The sequence below is a fragment of the Hermetia illucens genome, chromosome 2 (assembly GCF_905115235.1).
Source record: "Hermetia illucens chromosome 2, iHerIll2.2.curated.20191125, whole genome shotgun sequence".
In the NCBI taxonomy this organism is placed as follows: domain Eukaryota; kingdom Metazoa; phylum Arthropoda; class Insecta; order Diptera; family Stratiomyidae; genus Hermetia; species Hermetia illucens.
The window spans coordinates 150,377,835-150,396,248 of NC_051850.1; the positions used below are offsets into that span (position 1 = coordinate 150,377,835).

At 43.0% G+C, this 18,414-nt stretch overlaps 1 protein-coding gene across 1 annotated transcript; it reads left to right on the forward strand.

Moving 5' to 3' along the window:
- The first annotated feature begins 1,987 nt into the window (after positions 1-1,987).
- On the forward strand, positions 1,988-12,761 carry LOC119648299 (UDP-glucosyltransferase 2-like). The gene is made up of 5 exons (XM_038049957.1): positions 1,988-2,144; positions 10,761-11,276; positions 11,596-12,029; positions 12,159-12,271; positions 12,352-12,761. Exons 1-5 carry the CDS (start codon positions 2,032-2,034, stop codon positions 12,739-12,741), a joined length of 1,566 nt encoding a protein of 521 aa, XP_037905885.1. The 5' UTR covers positions 1,988-2,031; the 3' UTR covers positions 12,742-12,761.
- Positions 12,762-18,414: the final 5,653 nt, after the last annotated feature.

The following is an 18,414-nucleotide window of genomic DNA, read 5'->3' on the forward strand; positions in this document are numbered from 1 at the left end:
GGAGTGACACTGGAGATCACCTATTTTTAACGGGGTTTGGAGTTGAAGTTAGTATATTTTTTTCTTCCGGCCAATCGATTAATTATTGAGAAAACTTGAGAGCCGGGTTTGAGGGATTTGAGGAGTTTCTTGTAAGATGCATTCAGTTCGGACCGAATGGCTCCATTGATTTTGCTGGACAGGTCTTTGATGATCTCGGAGAGGAGACGGTAGTCAGCGTTGCATCTGTTCCGTAATCGGTGAAATAAACGTTTCCTGCGCTGCAGTAGTCTGTTTCTATCGCGGACTAAGAGGAGGGTTGAGGAGGAAAGGCACTCGTATTTGTAGTAACCAGGTTCTTTAACTGGAGCGTGCTTGTCAATTGTAGTTTCGAAGGCAGAGTTCACTTTCCGGATGTATGTATCTAGCTCAACATTAGAGTGGATGCGCGATTTGTCCAGGGGAGGGCCCAGCACACTGTCTAAGTCGCGTTGGAAATCGTCCCAGTTTGTCAGATTGAAAGATCTGCGTTTTTGCCGATGGTAGAGTGAAGGGAGAATTTGCTGTAGATGTAAAGAGAGAGGCTGAGGGCATGATGATCCGAGGGGGCTGCTAAAGAGGAGCAGCTAGTGACACATGCTGAGAGATTGAACGAGATTATAAAGCCGTCTAGGAAAGAAGATCCACGAGGAAAGGATGGCACTCCCGCGTTAATGATGTCCGCGCAATCGAAAAGCACTTTGCCGTTTTCGTTGTTAACTGAGTCGCTCCAAGATACGTATCTCGCGTTGAGGTCACCACCGAGGATGAAGGCGTCGAAACTGATCGCGATTTCCCGGAGTTCGTCCAGAGTGGGGGTGAGGTGACGACCTGTGCCGCCCGGGAAGTAGAAAGAGCCGATTAAGACTCGGAGGACGCCACCACCCCTGACAGAAAGTCTGACTACAGCTAACAGGCAGTTTGACGCCAGTGCAGCCAATGGGATACTATTAGGCCTTTGTCCCGCTTTAACTAGTATGGTTGCGCCTCTGCCCGCGTCGTTGCGAAAGAACTGTAACCGGGAGCATGTAATTTCACGTTGGGGGCTTCCCCCAGTCTGGTTTCGTTTAGGAGAGCGAGATTAGGATTGGAATCCTCTAAGAGCTTGTGGAGAGCGAAACGTTTGTCGTTAGAAATGAGCGAATTAGTGTTGAGTGTGAGCACCTTCATTTTGGCTGTCTAGCAATTTGAAGAGGAATTGTAGGTAAGCTTCGGGTTTGTTTTCAGGAGGGAGACGTAGATAGTTTTGATAGAAGTCGGAAATTGTGCTTCACAGCGAGGAGAAAGAAATGTTGAATAGAGACCTGGCTTCCATGAAGAAGCCCCTTGGAATCTGCTATTGTTATCATGCAGGCATCCGTCTAAAGCCATCTTTCTTCTGAAAGACATTTAAGTAGAAGATTATGGGAGAAAGTCAATAAATACATATATAAAGTACTCCTAAAGTGAAACCACAAATTATAAGCCGGAAGCTCCAAACAAATAATAAATGGGTCATTAAAGGCAGACACTAACTCACTATCGAGAGCTCATGATAAGATCTTACGTAATCTCCGATCGAATTTGCGGCGAGAGCATAGATAAATATTAATAAATTTGTATTGTTGGTTGCAGGAGAGCGAGTTCAACATATTAAAAGATTACAGATTGCATAGTACAATGAATTAGCATTATTTCCAAGCAAACTATACTTACAGAATTATCGGGCCGCATTCTTATCAGCAAACAACTGTCTAGCCGCGAACTTATACAAGATGGCATTATCTATCTCATTCAGTCTTTCCGATAAGTATTTCAAAAATTTCTGTTTTTCCCAAAACTTTTGTAAAATTCCGGTTACAAATATTTAAGTTCAAATTAATCTGGAGAGACTATTAAATGCTTGATTCAATGACTTTAAGAAGATAGACCGTACCTCGCAGCAACCTATGCGCTCAGTCTTGTAAGTAATGCTGTCGAGCTAGCTAAGTTCTGTTATTCGTAGTTATAGAATTCAATTTTTTTTCTGTCGAGATGTTGAAACCCCTCGCAGTACTTCTCGTGATCAGTATTTTTGCTGTTTCGTGTGTGAATTGTTCCAATATTTTAGTTATTTTGTCATTCCCTCCTCCTAGCCACCATTTGTGGTGAGTGTCATTAAGGAATATTATTTAAAACCCCCAAAACCCCGGTGAAATTAATACGCACTATTATAGAGAGAACCAGGTGGTTGTTCATAACTATTCAAACAACGCGAAAAAAAATATCTTTGTGTAGACGTATTTTATTTTACGATCATTAGTGATGACACCTTTTTTCGGCTATGTGCAGCCAATGTGAGGGGGAGACGGCCTTGCACTTTTTATGTTGCTGCCCGGAATCCTCAGATCTTAGACGAAGACACCTTGGCAAGGTTTTCTTCAATGAAGAATCTGCACACTCTGCCTCTGGAGAATATTCTCAGATTCGTTAAAGCCTGCGAACACCGTAGCCGGGAAGCCATTGAATAGGCACGGGGATAGTATAATGGGCCTAACAATGGCCTGAGTGCTCGAAGCTGCGGCTCCCCCTTGTTAACTAAACTAAACTAAAGATAACACCTCTACCGAAATGTAGCTTTAACTTGTGCACCAATTTATAGTGTAGGTTGATATCGGTGGTATTTTAGTACAGGAATCGTTATTCTATCTGCGCGTCTATCTTTAATTTAATAGGAATAAAAAGCAAAGTTTGCCTAAGATGGAGCGATGGCGTAGGTCAGGACGCCAGACAGCTTTAAGGAATATTGAATTGGTGGACCTCGGCGCAAAACTGGGATGTCTGGAGTTCCTTATTAAGGCAGGCCTAGACCGGATACCGGTTGTTGCGCCGTTGATGATGATGATAAAGTTTCGACTTAGGACCTTACTCGCAATCCGACATTCATCATAGCCACTCGCCTCATCCAAAATCTGATAGTGATTATTTATCAACTTTAGTACATATGCATTAGAAACATATAGATCAGTCTAACCTAGAGTTAGATCATTATCTCGCATCTAATCGACCCCCTATCCAAATACTCACAACTGCCAACAGCTCTTAACTTTTACTACGGGGCGTAAGTAGTTCTTTTTTCTAGAAATTCATTTCATTTATTGAATTTAGTGAGTTTTTCAATAGTTTACAGCTGATAGATATAGTCTGGAAATATTGATGGTCCAGAACAGGTATGTGAATATCATCATCATCAACGGCGCAACAACCGGTATCGGGTCTAGGCCTGCCTTAATAAAGAACTCCAGACATCCCGATTTTGCGCCGAGGTCCACCAATTCGATATCCCTAAAATCTGTCCGGCGTCCTCACCTACGCCATTGCTCCATCTCAGGCAGGGTCTGCCTCGTCTTCCTTTCCTACCATAGATATTGCCCTTATAGACTTTCCGGGTTGGATCATCTTCATCCATACGGATTAAGTGACCCGCCCGCCGTAACCTATTGAGCCGGATTTTATCCACAACCGGACGGTCATAGTATCGCTCATAGATTTCGTCTTTATGAAGGCTACGGAATCATCCATCCTCATGTAGGCGACCAAAAATTCTTCGGAGGATTCTTCTTTCGAACGCGGCCAAGAGTTCGCAATTCTTCTTGCTAAGAACCCAAGTTTCCATGGAATACATGTGGACTGGCAAGATCATTATCTTGTACAGTAAGAGCTTTCGCGCGGATTTCATCATCGTAGCTATTATCGGTTGTGACTTTCGACCCTAGATAGGATAAATTATCAACGGTCTCAAAGTTGTATTCTCCTATCCTTATTCTTCCCGTTTGACCAGTGCGATTTGATGTTGTTGATTGGTTGGTTTTAGGTGTTGACGCTACCACCATATATTTTGTTTTCCTTCATTAATCTGCAGTCCAAGATCTGGTCTCGCCTGCTCGATTTGCATGAAGGCAGTTTGTACGTCTCGGGTGGTTCTTCCCACCCAGTAGTTGGGTGGACTCAAAGAGGATCGTACCTATTGCATTTACATCAGCATCACGGATCACTTTCTCGAGAGCCAGGTTAAAGAGGACGCATGATAGGGCATCCCCTTTTCGTAGACCGTTGTTGATGTCCAATAGTCTTGAGAGTGATCCTGCTGCTTCTATCTGGCCTCACACATTGGTCAGGGTCAGCCTAGTTAGTCTTATTAATTTCGTCGAGATACCGAATTCTCTCATAGCCGTGTACAGTTTTACCCTGGCTATACTATCATAGGCGGCTGTAAAGTCGATGAATAAATGGTGCAACTGTTGTCCATATTCCAACAGTTTTTCCATCGCTTGTCGCACAGAGAAAATCTGATCTGCTGCTGATTTGCCTGGAGTGAAGCCTCTTTGGTATGGGTCAATGATGTTCTGGGGTTATGGGGCTATCCGGCGTAGCAACACAACGGAGGATATCTTATAGATGGTACTGAGCAACGTGATACCTCTATAATTGCTGCACTGTGTGATATCTCCCTTTTTATGTATGAGACAGATATTGCCTCGTTGCCAATCGGCAGGCATTGATTCGCTGTCCCATACCTTGTGCACAAGTTGATAAACCACTTGGTGTAACTGATCGCCTCCATCTTTAACTAATTCGGCTGTAATTCCATCGGCTCCTGGCGACTTAAGATTTTTGAGCCGATGAATTGTGTGATTTTGATATCATACTTGGGACAGGCTTGGAGGGTCCGCTCAACTGCTTTGTAGAGGGTATCCTTATCCGGCTGCGCAGTCTCCTCTGTAGGGGCGTGAGCGTTTATGAGGCTTATGTTTCCAAAGTTGCCTCGCAAACACAGAGTGCATAGCCCTTCGCTTATATTTTCAAAGACTAAGAAACCTACTCCGAGCACATGGTTTACTGGATGGCCGTTATAATCTATGGTGTAGGGGCTCTTCTCCAGGAAACCGGTCCCTATCCATCACATCTCTTGCAACGCTGTTATATCAGTCATATATTGGGACAGGGTGTCGGCTAGCTACTCAGCAGCATTCGGTTTCGCGTTGGGACATATACTACCCTTTGACCGCATGAATATAACACTGTCCAAATTTGAACGTTGCAATTGTTTATTGCTCTCATTTGACCCGACTGAGTCACATTATGATGCGCATATTTTGAGCCGTCACTCTCAATTTTTTAACGCATATTATAGTTAAATCACTCTCCACTAAAGCCTTACTTGACCCCTTATATTTAATACTTGACACTACCACGTTCTAAAGAACACGGCTTACCATCATCATCAACTCCATACATTCCGATAATATGCCGATGTCTTGGCCTACGCTATCGCACCATCTTAGGCAGGGCCTGCCTCTGCCATAGTTATGGCGCTTATAGACTTTCCGGGCTGGATCATCTTCATCCGTACGGATGAATTGACCTGTCCACCGCAACCTACTGAGCTGGACTTTATCCATAACCGCGCGCGAATGGCTCAAGTGGTTAGAGCGCTGGGCTGTCGTAGAATGAGTACTTGACCCAAATCAGACTAATAATCTTGGACAAGCGCAGAGCTGACCTCATTGCTTCCTACATTGTACCGTAGTGTTCAGTTACGACCTTGAATGAAATGCTCTAACTCACTTCAAGGCCCTAATGCATTTGAATTATTCCGCCAATTATTATTGTATTATTTATCCACAATCAGGCGGTCGTGGTATCGCTCATAAATCTCGCTATTATTTAAGCTAGCTTCAACTTGAAGTCAGTAAACTACTTCGAGGGTCCCCAGAATGTTCCGTTTCTTTAACTCGTAAACGAAGTTAGATGGTGCAACTGTGACAACTGTGGCAACTCCTTCCCCTTGCAACAACGTGCATTTGTACTCTATAACGTCATGTGATAATAATAATAATCGTTGGCGCTACAATCCATATTGGATCAGGACCTTAAAGTGTGTTAGAGCACTTCATTCAAGACCGTAACGGTACACTAGGAGGCATTGTGCTTGCCCGCGATTATTACCCTGATTTGACTCAGGTACTCATTCACAGCTGACTCAACTGATATCCGACGTCAAATCACGATATAAATTCCACTGCCACCAGTGAGATTTGAGCCGCGACCTTCCGTACGACAGCCTTGTGCTCCAACCACTCAGCTATCCGGACAACGGCATGTGATGGCAGATGCGAATCCGGTGTCAGATTATTACTGATACACTGGAAGGAGCGCTTTCTTGAACTGGAATCCGGTTTTTGACAGGATTTGAGTTGCCAAATCTAGGTCCAGATTAAAGAGCATCATAATTGTGCTGTGCTATGTATCAACGGAGATTCCCGATGTACAAGAGGAGAATGCTCTCTATAAGCGCTTGGACACTTGTACGAGTGTAATCGTGGCGAGCGATCTGATGGGGTCTGATATTACCCTGGCCAGACATGTGATAGGGAAGCACAGCCTTAGCGACCGCAACGATAATGGTGAGTGGTTTATGTATTTCTTAAGCTTCGTAATTGGTAGTACGAGTAATCAGATTGACCACTTTGAAATCAGGAGTAGATCTAAAGGTTTTTGTCTGGATGGGCGTTACATGGGAGATGTCGACATCCGCTCCTAAAGGGAGTTCCTTCCCACAGGGATGGAAAGCTGCGACCCCCAAGTTCAACATCGACTGCTTATATGATCCATCTGTTGCTTGATGATGGTAGGGTATATATCCTCCGTAACCCTTCTGATGAGCTTTGGGCCACAAAAATGCTCTTTTCTCGGGTACAGGTAGTTGAACTAGAGGGAGTGAAGATTCTATTGATAACTGCAACGGATGTCGAGGGGGGTGCGTGTCTAGCTCCAACACGTGTTAAATCCCGGAACGTACTTTGCGCCGAGGCAAAATGGAATTTGTTAAGGAAGCAGAAGCTACCAAAGATTGTATACTGTATTATAAACTGTATGCCATATCAAGAAAGAACTTGCATTTGATTGCAAATCGTTCGAGGCTCCTATGATAGACGTTAACGGTCGACTCCTTATTCACAATGACGAGCAACTGGGGAGATGTAAGGAACACTTTACAGTGGTTCTTAACCGTATCATATGGGTAATGACGGTAACATGCCGATATGAACTGCTCCTCCACTTGGAAATCTCGGGAATCCAAGAACTTTCCCAAGGGGGAAGGAGGGAACGATCGGTAATATTCCAAAGAAGGGCAAAGCGATAATTTAATGGGAAATTTCTCTCTCCCTGCCATCACAAAGATCCTGAAGAAACCAACCGCTATTAGCAAAACGAGTTTTAATGACGCAAAATTTTACGTGCTTTACCTGCTTAGGTAAAATCTCAGGGAAATCTGAATTACTAATGACAGTACGCTAGGGTTGCACTCTGTTACCCCACGCTACAATGTACCATGATATCCTTTCTCAAACACCTCAACTACGCTGGTGACATCTACTTGTCCTCTGACTGAGTAATGGCAGTCGGTCAAATCGCACTGGATTTGGTGAAACAATTTCGAAGAAAAAACTTCCGCAACTCACAGCCCAATCACCAGTGAATTTGTTGATTAGAAGACAGGAGTGGCAGTAGATTGGTCACATATCAAGGGAAAGCGACAACCCCTTAGTGGCTACGTCATGAAAAGGAATCCACTATCCCAGGATGACCGGCAAGTCGGTCGCCCTGAACACATGCCGCAAAATAGGGGAGGAGGAGTACAAGCGCCTTGGGAAATCCTAGGAAAGCTTTAATGCATTTTGACGAGCCGTAAACAATGGTGCTTTGGTATACTGTCGCACTATACCTCATGAAGGGGTAATTGGCAGCCAAATATACTTGTTCGAAGCCAGACGCATTATGTTTTGATTTCCTATATGTCGGCTCTAGTTATAAGAAGAACATGATTAACATTTCGGTTAGTCAATTGTGTTTATTTCTTCACGAGAACTTTGCTGGTTCTCCTTTGCAGTACGGCGATTCTGTTTCTGTTATTGGAGCCTTCATTTAACTTTATTATTTTAATTGTTTTCGTCTTACTTGTTTATTGAGGGCTTTGTTTTCAGTTCTTTACCAAAATGTATACATTCCAAAAAAAAATGAGTTTGTTGCCTTTGATTACATCTTATGATACCGTAGTTGATTTTTTTCCTTTGGTCCGATTGGTTGCCCTCCTTGCTTTGATGCTTATATTTTTTCAGACTTGCTGACGTTAACCTTAGACTCACAAAAGGAGAAAGAGGAAAAAACCGATAGTCTCTACTATGCTAAATTTTATCTGACCTTCTTGGTGACCAGCCCTGGTCACATTGAATAAAAAGATGAAATGCTCCTAAGCCTAAGGCAGGAAAGCCCCGGTGACTGAAATGAGCAACGGCTCGTCGCACATGAAAAATGCCAAGATGTAAGTCAACTGGTGTGAGCCAAGCAAAAACGTCTATGTACACTAAATACTAGTACCCTCTATGGAAAGAGAGAGGAATTCGTAAGAGCCCTACTGAAGGGGCACATAGATATTTGCACCCTACAGGGAATTCGACAACGTGGTGCCAGAAACTGCGAAATAAAACATGGACGCGGTAAATATGGCTATGAACTTCTCTGTTTTGGTAGCTCACTTACGCAATGAGCTGTTGGCATTGTCATCTATAAACATTTCCGTAATGCCAGGAAGTACATTTTGCTGATACTCACGACATTTTACTTGTCAATACATGGTTTATGAAACGATTGCTTCATCTCCCTAAATTTCATGACTATATCCTCATAAGGCGCAGGGAATTTATCACCGTTATTCACTGCAACGCTGTTCCCTATGAGACCACCGCATATTTATATCGGCCGTCGATTGTTGTCTTACAAAGCAAGTCACCGATAAAACAACGTGAGGAACACACTGCCCTGACCCAAATTAAGGGATAGCGATTCCGTGAGAAAAGGAAAGAAGTGATCTCAGTTACGCGTTTGCCGTCTACTACGAATGTTGAACATTGGTGGAGTCAGGCTAAAAACATCTTATGCAACCCTTGGAATGACCAAACCGGGTAGGCGTTTGATTATCCATGACACATGGCTTTGAAAAGACGATGTTCAAATAAAGGTCGGTGAGAAGAAACACCGGTATCATAAGTTGCTCGCCGATTAAACATTGACCAATTGGCAATAGCAACTGGGAAATAAAGAAACCCATCGCTCTTCCCCGAGCAGTCCACTACAAATGTCTTTCCGATAACCTGGAAACTCGGGATGGCGAGAGACATCTATATCGACTACTCGCATAGAACGCTTCTGTTGTGAGAACGGTACTTTCCTTATCGATCGACGAGCCGCGGAGGACAGATGCCGGGAATATTTAGAGAAGATTTCGATGGAAACATTTTCTCATCCTCCATTTCTACAAGTACTGCCGACATTCGAATAAATTCTACAATTTAGCGCAACAGAAGTCGAGAAGGCGATGAAACGAAAGAAATCGGAAAAAGCAACAGGATCTAACAACATCGGATTTAAGCTAAGGAAAGCGAAGAGCTGGGGCAGAAACCTGTAACCTAGTGGATTCTTCAAAGTTCTTCAATCGGGTTATTGAGGAGGGTAGAACACTGTCTGACTGACAAGAAAGCACCACCGTTTCAATATGATGAGAAGAAAGACAGTCTAACAAAATATTCAAAATACGACGGCTATCCCATACCATGAAAGCTTTTGAACGCATTTTTGATAACCGTATTCGCAACATCGTTGAAATAACCGTGAATCAAGACGAGTTTGCCAAGAACCCTGCCACTCTTCTTGGTTCTTGTTATGGACACTGTCAGATGAGACATCCATGGTCCTGTCCCCTATACACACGTTCATTCAGATGATGTTTTCATGGCGTCTCATAGCAAAGCTGATTTCCAACATGCCCAAAAGTGGAATGACCGTCTCATGTAATATATTAGATTGAATCTCAATGAAATAAAATTTTCGACGACCAATCCACCAATCGGTAACTTAGGTGAACTGGCATTCAACACCTACCGTTCTTTGTGATTGACGTAACAACGAGGGTCTCAAATCCAGAAATTACCACAGTGTCGTCCGCTGTATCGTCCTGGTTCTGAGTGCTGGCCGACTGTAAAATGCAATAAATGATGCCTCGCAGTAATGAACTAGTGGCGTAACACTCACTAATCACATTCGCTAATGGTATGGGCATTTAATTCGCGCTTGCCAAGATAGATGTCAACAGCGAAGTCGATGGGAAATGACCAAGAGGCCGACCAAAACAATGATGACTTGATACGGTAGATGTCAATTTGAAGTATATCACGATTTTATCTAAATCAGGCCTATAACTGAGTAAAATGTCGCAACCGTCGTTCTGAATGGAATGATTTGATCAGCACCAAATGTCGAAGAAGTTTTACAGAAAGCTGTGAAATCAATTGCAACCACAAGTAAGGATGTGTTGTTTTTTTTCCTTCTCGACTTTCAATCTTAAGTCCTTGAACTAAGAGAGCCAATTCCAAAGAGAATGAATTTTTTTCCCCAAACAGAATCCAGAATGGTCTATTAAAACCAAATTTATGGGACAGCTCAGTCATTTTTCAAAGAATCCCAGTTCCATATTTACCTAGTGGTAAAAACTTGGTGTAAAAAATGTTGAAATTGAAGCTTCTCAAATTAATTTGAAAAATTCTGAATTTGGTTGAGAGGATTCTCAATTTGACTAGGAAAACCAATGCTTATTTAATCGTTAAAAAATAGGTTAATTAATAAATAACAAATAATAAATATTACTTTCTTTTCATGTTCCACAGGAATGAAAAGATCGTCAACAAATTAGCCGAACGTGGCCACAACATAACTGTCCTTTCGGTACATCTTTCAAAAACCACCCCTAAAAATGTTCACTACATTCACTTGGAGAAAACAGCGTCCCATATTTGGCAAAAAGCAGTTTTCACCCTAAACGATATCACCCTGGAAAAGAGCTACCGTTTAATAAAGATTGGATACTCTTATATGCAGCTTATCTGTGAGGGAAGCCTCCTTTCAGATGGATTCAAAACGCTCCAAAATTACCCAGAACATTTCAAATTTGATCTGATTATTCATGACATCAATGGTGGACCATGCCTTTTAGGCCTTCTACACAAGTTTGGATATCCGCCTCTAGTGGGGATATCTGCGTATAAATATACACCGGAACTTGCGGATATCATCGGGGGACATTATTTTCCAGGCTATATTCCGTTTGTCAGTATGCCATTCGATACGAACATGACTTTCTTGCAACGTTTGGAGAATATTTGCTTTACAATTGTGGATTACATGTGAGTACCGAAAAGTGCGTCAATGCACCAAATATAACCTGCTGCTGGTGGTGGCCTAAGCAATAGGTGTAAGTCAAACAGTATTCATAGACAAGCTAAGTTAGGAAAGACGACTGCATTTATCCCACTTTCGTAACCTCTAAAAAAATACTGACAAATCGAAGCTGGGGGTACTCCTGAAGGATGTATGGTTATGTTACGACCAAGTGGTAAAGTTAAAAAACAATTTAAGGAGTCAACAATTTGTTAGGTCACCCCGTTTTTTCTATGACTTAACAATACTTCAGTATTACTCAGATTCATTTTCCATCTTTAACAGATACAGACACTATGTTCATATTCCTCAGCGTGATAGGCTTGCCGCCTCCTTCTACAACTATACGCTCCCGTCGTTCCAGAGCCTTGAGCAGCGAACAACGGTGGCCTTGCTAAATATCCATTCAGCGACTGATTTTAACATTCCTTTAGGACCAAACGTGATTGCAGTTGGTGGATTAGAAGTGGACGAACCCAAGCCGCTTCCAAAGGATCTAGAACAATTCATTTCCACGTCAAAATCAGGCGCAATTTTAATATGTTTTGGAACCGCCGTGGACTCCTCAATGTTCCCTGATGAAAAGCAACAAATGATTTTAGATGTAGTTCGAAAATTTCCCAGCTATAATTTTATATGGAAATTCGGAAAAGATATATCACATGACAACATATCAAATCTGTTGATAAGGAAGTGGTTGCCGCAGAATGATATCCTTGGTGAGTGTCGAATTTCGTAGAAAGCGACTATGTTTCTGTCTATTTAAAGGAAAGAAAATAGTTTTCATATGATTGCTAGTAGAACCAGAATCTTAGACTGTTCCGATTACAAGAATCTTATTGTTCCAGCTCATCCAAATATTAAACTGTTTATATCACACGGCGGCGGACTAAGTTCAAACGAAGCAACCTGGCATGGGGTTCCTCTGGTTGTCGTTCCATTTTACCTAGACCAAATACAGGTAAACTCTTAAGTGGCATCTTTTGTGTTCCTTAGCGAAAAATATACTTTTATATACATATATAATCGCAAATTTCACAGAATTCACGAAAATCTGTTCTTGCTGGTGTTGGGAAGACTTTGAATGTGCAAACCATGACCGCCAAGGATTTGGAAGAAGCAATTCGTTCAGTATTGGAAGACAGCTCATACAGGGATCGTGCTAAAACTCGATCAGAAAACTTTCGAGACCGCCCTCAATCCCCGATGGACACAGCTATCTGGTGGATTGAGTACGTACTACGCCATCCAAACCCGACACACTTGCGACCGCCAACATTGGATTTAAGTTTACTGCAAATCAGCTCCTGTGATGTTATCCTGTTTTTGATACTAGTTTTAGCCATTATAATTTGGATTATTTATTTATTGGTGAAAAAATTGTTTAAAACATTAGCATTTAAAGGCAAATTGAAGAAAAAGAACCAATAAAAATAAAAGATATTATCTTATTATATAATTAACAACCAAAATGAACATCCGAGTTGGCTAGCGTCGACCAGAACAAGCTTGGAAGATGGACCGCAAAAGTGACCCAGTATTAAGAGCGTAACTCCACTAAAGTCTCCTGGCGAATCGCGGCGAAATACCGGCTCGAGCGCGTGAAAAACATCGGAAAGCTCATAACCCTCCACCCTGCCAATTAAGTGTCAAACTTACAGGGAGTTTGGAGGAAGGGAGGAGGTGACAATTTTCCCATTCGGAGACAACCAAGCAGAAGAAGAAAGAAGGAAGAAACAACCAAAATGGCATATTAGTTCATGGAAGCAAGTACAACATCATGCTGCCCCTTACTCCACCAAAGTTTCCTCAAGAGTTTCCCGCATATCCTGTCCAGCATTTCAGACTAGGAATATTTTATTTGTCGCTGCGATACAAACCCAAAAGTCATCAGAAAGGATGTTTGACTTGTGATCGTCGTGAAAATTGAGCGCCAAGGGCCAATAGGGAAAATGGCGGCGCTACTAAAAACACCACGGCGCACTGCGTTCAACAGGTTTAGTATTCGTTGAAGTACCCTTCTTAAACGTCAGTCTGAAGTCTCCGGTTAGATTCAAAATGTATTCCAAAGAGTGTATATAGAATTTTCGGAAAATGGACATCGTCTATGCATCTCCAGAAACTGTAAGGATTTGATCTCAAATTAATGCCATCGCTACTGGAAATTCAGTCACTTGCGCATTATAGTACAATTGGGGCTGTCAGGCTGGAACAGAGATCCATTACGGAAAATTAATTTGGAACGCCGACACGACTTGTTAATACCGGACTTTGTTAGACTGACTAAAATTCCTGTGCGGAGTTGCCAAATCTCCCTTTCATGTGGATAAAAGAATGTTCGGCGAATGCCCTTGGGGCATACTTATTCACAGGTTTTGTCGATGGGAATAAACACCCCCACCCGTGGCTATGGGAAGGATACTCAGAAATAACACCAAACAAGGAGGAAAAGGATAGGATGAAAGTTACGGTGCAGTTCTTCGTAAACCCGGCCGTCGATATCCAACAACCGCAATGTCTCAGTTGTGGGAACATTGGCTACTGTGGCATCAAATATTAAAAGCGCGATGGATGAAGATAGACCTTTTCACAAGAAGTTCCATCGTTCGCAGATCCCTACCCTTAAAACCACAAGCCTTCACGAATGAAAATGCTACTCCCAAAAGGAGAACGCAGTGAGATACCGGAAGGAGGAAACAATTCCGGATAACTGCTTGAGCGACATAAGGTGCAGCGACAAATCGCGATCAGATTTTCTCTCTGCGGCAAGCGATGGAAAAACTGTTGGAATATGGACAACAGTTGCACCATCTATTCATCGACTTTAAAGCCGCCTATGATAGCAGGGTAAAACTGTACACGGCTATGAGAGAATTCGGTATCCCGACGAAATTAATATGACTGACTAGGCTGACCCTGACCAATGTGTTAGGCCAAATAAAAGCAGCAGGATCACTATCAAGACCATTCGACATCAACAACGGTCTACGACCAGGGGATGCCCTATCATGCGTCCTCTTTAATCTGACCCTCGATAAAGTGATCCGTGATGCTGAGGTAAATGCAAGAGGTACGATTCTCTTTAAGTCCACCCAACTACTGGTCTATGCTGACGATATCGACATCATGGGAAGAACCACCCGAGACGTACAAACTGCCTTCATCCAGATCGAGCAGGCAGCTATTAGCGCCAGATCTTGGGCTGCACATCAATGAAGGCAAGGCAAAATATATGGTGAATACGTCAGCATCGAAAACCAACCAACCACCGACATCAGACCGCACTGGTCAAACGGAAAGAATAAGGATAGGAGAATACAACTTTGAGACCGTTGATAATTTCTCCTATCTAGGGTCGAAAATCACAACCAATAACAACAACGATGATGAAATCCACGCACGGTTCAGCCAAAGGAGCCTAACAGCTTACAAAAACTGTTCCGCTCGAAATGTCTCACCATAGGGTCAAAGCTCTTACTGTACAAGGCAATGATCTTGCCTCCTCGGAAACTTGGGTTATTAGCAAGAAAAATTGCGAACTCTTGGCCGCGTTCGAGAGGAGAATCCTCCGAAGCATTTTTGGCCTCCGACATGAGGATGGACGATTCCGTAGCCTACACAATGACGAAATCTATGTGTGATACCATGACCGTCCGGTTGTGGATAAAACCCGGCTCAATAGGTTACGGTGGGCGGGTCACTTAATCCGTATGGATGAGGATGATCCCACCCGGAAAGTCTATAAGGGCAATATCTATGGTAGAAAAAGAAGACGATTTAGATCCTGCCCAAGATGGAGCGATGGCGTAGGCCAGGACGCCAGACAGCTTTTAGGGATATCGAATTGGTGGACCTCAGCGCAAAACCGTGATGTCTGGAGTTCCTTATTAAGACAGGCCTAGACCGACGACAAATCGCGAGCTTCCTTCATCGAATTAGATAATAAAATCTTAGAGCTTTGCGAATTCATCAAAAAACGCCGGAATATTAATCAAAATATAAGGGCTATGGTTCGAGGGAACAGGTTCGCGTACGGCAAGGTCCAGAATGAAAGAGGAGTGAAGGCAGCAAGTAAAAAGTACGGCCTCAGAGAGGAGACCTTATGCAAGAGCTCAAGAAATCCAAAGATATAACAGCCAGATCGAAAACTCTTTGGGATAGGAAGTCGAAATCAGGGCTAGCAGGCCGGAGATCTTTATAGTCTGCAAGGAGATGAAGGTACCACGAAGGAGGAGGTTCGCCAGGCTTCGGAAAAGGAGCTCAAACTCATTGGACTTCAAGAGTCAGAAGCGAAGACACTACATAAACCCTACGGTGGGTCACAAACTGCTATCACAGTCTACCAGTGGAGGCAGCACTCAAACTATTGGCAGCAGGGAGAGTAAGAGTTATCACCATCATCATCAACGGTGCAACAACCTGTATCCGGTCTAGGCCTGCTTTAGAGGGGAACTCCAGACATCCCGATTTTGCGCAGAGGTCCACCAATTCGATTTCCCAAAACTTTTTTGGCGGATTTCATCGTCGCAGCTGTTATCGGTTGTGATTTTCGACCCTTGATAGGAGAAATTTTCAACGGTCTCAAAATTGTAGTCTCCTATCTTTATTTATTTATTTATTAAACGGACAATAAACGGAAAAAAAATTCAAATTACATATTGCCCGCAGAACGAGGAAAAACAAAGATTGTAGTTTACACTTAAAACTAAAGTGCGAAAAGGAGTCCACGGGAACTGTAGTGCATTATAATTCCAACATAGTCCTGGGAAGGGGGAATGGAAAAACTTCGAGCTCGCGATATTTATGACGCCTTGCGAAGAATGATATCAGCAGAAGCGGAGCCATTAGGCCGGTAGAGAGTTTGAAGAGGATGCAAAGATCGAGGAAGATTCTACGTTGTTGTAAGTAAGGAAGATGAAACATACGAATGCCAGCGGTTGACTATCCCGCCCACCTCCGAACGTTCATCTTGAAGAAGAGCGAGCGGGTGAATTTGCGCTGTATCTTCTCTAGGACAAAATAATCACAATTACGGGAGGAGGATCAAATCACAGAACAATACTCAAGGATAGTTCTCACGACGGAGTTAAAAAGCATTATGGTGGGTTCGACCGAGGTGAAATCAATACAGGAACGCAGTACGAAACCTGGCATTTTTGGAAGCATGGTTGGTGATATCGAAGTAGTGACTGTCAAAACGGAGTTCATCGTCGAAGGTTATACCCAGGTCGAGGATAGAGTTCAGATAAGACAGAGAGCAACCACCAAGAGAATTTGAGAAAAAGGTGGGGATGTTTTAAACAAGTAACACATCGAGTGCAATTTGGTGGCATAAAGAGCCAACTTATTAGTTGTGTACCAATGGACCAAAGTATCTAGATTTGCCTGCAGGGAAGCGCAATCTATTGGGAAAGAAAGAAAGAAAGGAAAACAGCTTGAGGTCATCGCCGTATAACAAGGAGAAGTAAGGATAGAGCGGTGGTCGTTAATAAAGAATAAAAATAAAAGAGGTCTTAGAATGGATCCTTGTAGCACACTAGGGGAGGAGGAAAGAGGAGTAGAAGTGCAAGCATCAAAGGAAACGCTACAGGATTGGAAGGAAGGGTAGCAGGCAAGCCATGTAATAAGTGATGGAGGGATGCTGAGAGAGGCGAGTTTGAACAATAGTATCACGTGGTTAACGGAATCGAAGGCCTTAGAAAAGTCCGTATAAATGACGTGGACTTTCTGCCGGTAGCTGAGGTATTTAGTCGCAAAGATGGTGCAGTTCAGAAGATTGGTTTATTCTTTTCATTTTGCCAGTGCGATTTGATGTTGTTTGTTCTTTGGTTTTTGGCGTTGACGGTGCCACCGTGGACTTCGTCTTGCTTTCATGTGCAGCCCAAGATCTCGCGCCGCCTGCTCGATCCATTGGCATATTGCAGGCAACAGCAAGTGGCCGGAATACAGGAGAGTCCTCAACACAAGTCGCAGAGGAGGTTGATATAAATCATCGGCTGATTACTTTACTTCTCTTCTTACTTCACATTTTGGTCCCACGAACATAGGGTGCACCTTACATTCGTCGTCATCAGATCAAACACCTTCACTCCTCTAGGATTGCATTTCTCACTCCGGCAACAAATATGCTGAACGTTCACATCACAATCTATTAAGAATTCAAGGCCCATTGATTCTATATACACTACCAGATCCCTTAGTTCTCGCTTCGGTGGAGGACACAATGAATCAAAAGGTAAGTACGCGGAGTGAACTATGATATTTCTCCTCTTGCCATTAACCTTATATTGTAAGTTGACCGCAACTAGGCCCTGGGAACAGAATTGTCTCAGCATGGTGGCCTCTACCAATTTTAACATCAAGATGCATACTTTTGGTCTCGAAGATCTCTCACCGAAGAAGACCCTAGCCCCTTTTACTGATTCAAGACTGCAGATTTTGCTAAAATGAACAAATGGTTCTTGGACCAGAAATATATAAGAACAATCCTGCAACTTTGCCAGCCTTGTTACTAATAAATAGGAAGAAGCTTTGGCATGGTGGAGGTTAGTTTGACTATCTTTTATGTTTCTAAACGTAAGTGTAGTCTATTAACAAAACCGTCGCTAACTGGAAAGTCTGCAGCATTTAGTATGGATCTCACCGGGGTTACCATCTTGTTCTCACCTTTCGCCGCAAGTTCCACCTTCTTGCGTCCGATTTCTCTGCGTATCATTACACTTGGTGGTACAGCAGCATCCATGTCCTCATTTTCAAGTAACTTCGCCTTCTTTCGCAGCGTTTTCCTTTGTCGTCGGTTTGGAGCCCTCCCAAGTTCACGGTGTCCGGGCTGCATCCAACTGTTTTCACATAACGAAATTCAACCATATTTAGCTCCACATTACCAGCTTCCCTTTCTTCTGCTTTTTCTGGTAGAGGCAGAGGAGAAGGTTCTGGAAGGAAAGCCAGCAGTCCCTTCTATTTTGCGGCTGAAGTTTCCTTCTGCCGAGCCTTCCTCTTCTTTTTTTTTTTTGGAAAATTTAAGCAACAGTATCACCGACAGGCCGGTCGAAGTCAGGTTTCCAGTTTTTCTCATTAAAGGAGTTGTTGCGCTATCCTTCCTGG

Bases quoted from the DNA above. Each gene is read 5' to 3' on its own strand.
- LOC119648299 (XM_038049957.1), top strand. From the start codon at position 2,032: ATGTTGAAACCCCTCGCAGTACTTCTCGTGATCAGTATTTTTGCTGTT. The intron at 11,277-11,595 runs GTGAGTACCGAA...CATCTTTAACAG, and splicing joins TTTACAATTGTGGATTACAT to ATACAGACACTATGTTCATA. The intron at 12,030-12,158 runs GTGAGTGTCGAA...TTATTGTTCCAG, and splicing joins GCCGCAGAATGATATCCTTG to CTCATCCAAATATTAAACTG.